The 4,440-nt window shown below is 41.5% G+C and overlaps 1 protein-coding gene across 1 annotated transcript; it reads left to right on the top strand.

Moving 5' to 3' along the window:
- The first annotated feature begins 1,625 nt into the window (after positions 1 to 1,625).
- On the top strand, positions 1,626 to 4,222 carry LOC118847139 (glyceraldehyde-3-phosphate dehydrogenase-like). Its single transcript, XM_036755729.1, has 2 exons — positions 1,626 to 1,686; positions 3,705 to 4,222. The coding sequence occupies exons 1-2, from the start codon at positions 1,626 to 1,628 to the stop codon at positions 4,220 to 4,222; spliced, it is 579 nt and encodes a 192-aa protein (XP_036611624.1).
- Positions 4,223 to 4,440: the final 218 nt, after the last annotated feature.

Here is a 4,440-nt window from a genome sequence, read left to right as displayed (position 1 = left end):
CAGGGTCACATTTCTAGTAAGTGTCTGAGGCCAGATTTGAACTCAGGAAGATGAGTCTTCCTGACTTCAGGGCCAATGCTCTATCCACTGTGCCACCTTTCCTGACACCCCAATTATTAGGGGGACGCTAGCTTGACAGTGTGGGGAAATCATAGGATCATAGACAGAGTGCTAAATGGGACCATCTGATGCAACCATCTTATTTTATAAATGAGGAAACTGGGGCATAGATAGGTTAAGTGACTTGCCCCAGGTCATAAAGATACTAAGTGTAAGAGGTAGGATTTTACCTGACTCCAGAACCAAGGCTCTTCTACTGTACAGTGGTGTACAAATTACTCAGAACAAAGTAAAATAATTAGGTTTATTGAATTATGGAACAAATCTTACAAATTTTTACATCCTTAAAAATGTAATATACAATCCACCCCCTCTTTTTTTTAACAGCGCTCACTTGTTTTACCTGATTTGGCATTGAATTCGCAAGATTGTGACTCATGTTATTTAACTCTTCATCATGAAATCACACTTTTATCACATGGAATATTAAGTGTACCATTCATAAACACTCTCTTTTTCTAAGTCTGGCCTTGATTAGAGCCTATAGGTTTTCAATGGGGTTGAAAACAAGTGCATTCCCAGGCCAGCCTAGCATGATTATCTCTATCTTTTGGATAAATTTCTTAGCTTTTCATGATGTGTGGCATAGTATATGTCCTTGTTTCTGTATTTCATCCACATTTGGGAGTTTTTGTAATTTCATGGCATGAATTCCAGCATTCCACTGAGAACTAAGCAGAAATGGAAAAACCAGCTCCACGTGATTTCATCTATTTCAAAGTCAGTCAGACATTCTGTTCAGGAAGCACATACATCGGCTCTCAGCTCATATCCCAAGCTTGGTGCCAGAATCCACTGTTGTAGCTCCTTCTCCAAGACAAGATGGTTAAGGTCTGAGATAATGAATTTGGCCATATTGGACACCTGGTGACCAGGTCTGCATTCACCATACCATCAATGACCTCTTTATTGACTTCAACTACATGTTTTACATGTTCCAATATGATTCTACCCATGGCAAAGTCAAGGGCATTGTCCAGGCTGGAAAGGAAAGCTGGTGATCAATGGAAATACCATTACTATCTTCCAGGAGCATGAGCCCAACAATGTTAAATGGAGCAATGACAGAGTCAACTATGTGGAAAGGCCAGAGCTCACTTGAAGGCACTGCTGATGCCCCTGTGTCCATGATGGGAATGAACCATGAGAAATAAGATAATTCCCTTAAGATTGTCAGTAATTCCTCCTGGGGAGTGTGGGGTCTTCAAGGGAGGATTAGTACTTGTGGTGTGAGGGGTGTCGAGCCCTTTTCAGAACTACTCATACACCTTTAGCGTCCACCTGCCACCCAGCTGTCACCTGTGGCTCCAAGGAGCTGTAGCATGCTCAGCGGCCACACCCTGGTAAATCATCACAGCAGATGGGCTAAAGCAGGTTAAAGGTAGCTGATGTGCCTTGAACCCATTGTCGAGTTAGGGGGGTATTTCCCCCAGCATGTGAAGATTTCCCCAGTAGAATGGCTCTGTGATGAATCAGCTCCCATTCTTTTTAGCACATTTTCAGCAATGTTGTCAGATGCCTTCCAGGAGGATGAAAATGGCCTCAAGGTCAACTGCTACATTGATGGTAAATTATTTAGCTTGAAAAGGCTGCAAGCCAAGACTAAAGGACAGGGAGAATTGGTGAGCAACATTTTGTTCATAGATGATTGTGCTCTCATTGCAGCCTATGAAGCTGAGATGCAACAAAGTATGGATCAATTCTCTGCTGCTTGTACTAATTTTGGCCTAACAATTTAATGCTAAGAAAATAGGTTTTTCATCATCCATATGTGGAACAATCAGTTACAACAAATGGAGAAATTTTGAATGCTGTGGATGAGTTCACCTACCTTGGCAGTATACTTTCCAGGGATGTACACATAGATGATGAGGTTGACGCATGCACTGCCAGAGCTAGTTCAGTGTTTGGGAGGCTCTGAAGGAAAATGGGAGAAGGAAGATTTATTTTTTCCCGAATTTCTGTTTCTTTTTTTTTATTTTTATTTAAATTTTTTTTATTTTTAGTTTACAACACACGGTTCTACATAATTTTGAGTTCCAGATTTTCTCCCCTCCCTCCCCCCTCCCTCCCCAAGATGGCATGGAATCTCATATAACTACCATGTATAACTTCGCATTGAATTAATTTATACACTAGTCAAGTTGTGGAGAAGAATTATGACCAATGGAATGAATCATGAGAAAGAAGAAACAGAACCAAAAAAAAAAACCAAAAACAAAAACGAAAGAGAAGAAAAAAAGGCGAGCATGTAGTGTGCCTCAATCTGCACTCAAACTTCACAGTTCTTTCTCTGAATGTAGATAGCATTTTCCATCGTGAGTCCCTTGGAGTTGTCCTTGCACCTTGTGTTGCTGAGAAGAGCGAAGTCTGTCAGGGTTGGTCCTCATGGAATCCATATATCTGTGGTTGTGTACAGTGTTCTCCTGGCTCTGCTCCGCTCACTCAGCATTATGTCGTGTAGGTTTTTCCAGGTTGTTACGAAGTCCGTATCATCCCCATTTCTTATGGCACAATAGTATTCCATTACCTTCATATACCACAGCTTGTTCAGCCATTCCCCAATTGACGGGCATCCCTTTGATTTCCAATTCTTGGCTACCACAAAAAAAGCTGCTATAAATATTTTTGTACATATGGGTCCCTTTCTCTCTTGTGTGATTTCTTTGGGATACAACCCTAGAAGTGGTATTGCTGGGTCAAAGGGTATAAACATTCCTACGGCCCTTTGGGCATAGTTCCAAATTACTCTCCAAAATGGCTGGATCATCTCACAACTCCACCAGGAATGTGACAATGTTCCAATTTTCCCACATCCTCTTCAGCATTTATCATCCTCCTGCTTTGTTATTTTAGCCAATCTGACAGGAGAGATGTGGTATCTAAGAGTTGTTTTGATTTGCATTTCTCTAATTAGTAGTGATCCAGAGCATTGGAAGGAAGGAATTATTACACTGCATATCAAACTGAATGTCTACAGAGCCATTGTGCTGACCTCGTTGTCTTATGCCTGTGAAACCAAAACAGTCTAACAGTGCCATGCCAGGAAACTGAATCACTTCCATTTGAATTGTCTTAGGAAGAGTTTATAGATCAACTGGCAAGGTACAGTACCAGAAGCTAAACTGCCAAGCATTCAAACTCTACTGCAGAAAGAGCAACTCAGCTGGGCTGATCACATTATTCAAAAGCTGAACATTCATTTGCTTAAAAGACTTTTACAGAGAACTCATACAAGGCAGGTGCCCACATGGTGATCAGAATAAGTGGCAAAGATACTCTCAAGGTCTCTAAAGAATTTTGGTATTGATTGTGAAATGTGAGAGACACTGGCACAGAACTGCTCAGCATGGTGTACCCCCATCAGAGAAGGTGCTGTGTTCTATGAGCAAAGCAGAATTGTAGTAGCTCAAAAGAAATGTGAGATGTGCAAATTTAGAGACATCTATCTCCCAAATGGTCATACAGACTATTTTTGCCTGACATGTGGTAGAATCTTCTGACTCATGTTGGTCTGATCAGCCACTGCCAGACACATTGTACATTCATCCCAACATCATGATATCATTTTGGTCCTTTTTGAGTACCAAGGACAAACAACAGTAACATTTCCTCCTGCACTACCAATTGCTTGTCTCCCTTAGCCAAGGTCAACCATGACAATTTTGGCATTGTGGAAAACCTCAAAACTACAATCCATGTCATTATTGCTACCCAGAAGATGGCAGATGGCCCCTCTAGCAAGTTGTGGCATGATGGGTATGGCACTGTCCAAAATATCATCTCTTCTTCTATTGATGCTGCTAAGGCTCTGTGCAAGATCATCCCCAAGCTGAAAGGGAAGCTCACAGGCATGGCATTCTGTGCCCCTACTCCCAGCATATCTGTTGTAGATTTGACCTGTCACCTGGAGAAACCTACCAAATATGATGATATCAAGAAAGTGGTGAAGCAAATATCAGAGGGGCTGTTGAAGGGCATTTTGGGTTACACAGAAGACCAGGTTATATCTTGTGACTTTAACAGTGATGCCTATTCTTCCATCTTTGATGCTGGTGCTAGCATTGCCCTTGACAACCATTTTGTCAAGCTCATTTCCTAGTACAACAATGAATATGGTTATAGCAACCATTAAGTGTACCTCATCATCTCCAGGGAGTAAAGTGGAAAGCCCTGAATTTTCATACCCAGCAAAAAGAGGAGTTCACATCCCTAACCCTTTTCCCTATTCTGAGGATTTCATGCTCCTTTCACATTCCTTTCCTCAAAGTACCCCTGTACTAGGGGAGAGAAGCATAGAGACCCATATTGTATTGATGT

This window comes from Trichosurus vulpecula, chromosome 4 (assembly GCF_011100635.1).
Source record: "Trichosurus vulpecula isolate mTriVul1 chromosome 4, mTriVul1.pri, whole genome shotgun sequence".
Taxonomy (NCBI): Eukaryota; Metazoa; Chordata; class Mammalia; order Diprotodontia; family Phalangeridae; genus Trichosurus; species Trichosurus vulpecula.
This window is presented reverse-complemented; position numbering and strand designations above follow the sequence as displayed.

Coding starts and splice junctions, on each gene's coding strand:
- LOC118847139 (XM_036755729.1), top strand. CDS start 1,626: ATGTTGTCAGATGCCTTCCAGGAGGATGAAAATGGCCTCAAGGTCAAC. Junction 1,687..3,704: donor GGTCAACTGCTACATTGATG/GTAAATTATTTA, acceptor GTCCTTTTTGAG/TACCAAGGACAAACAACAGT.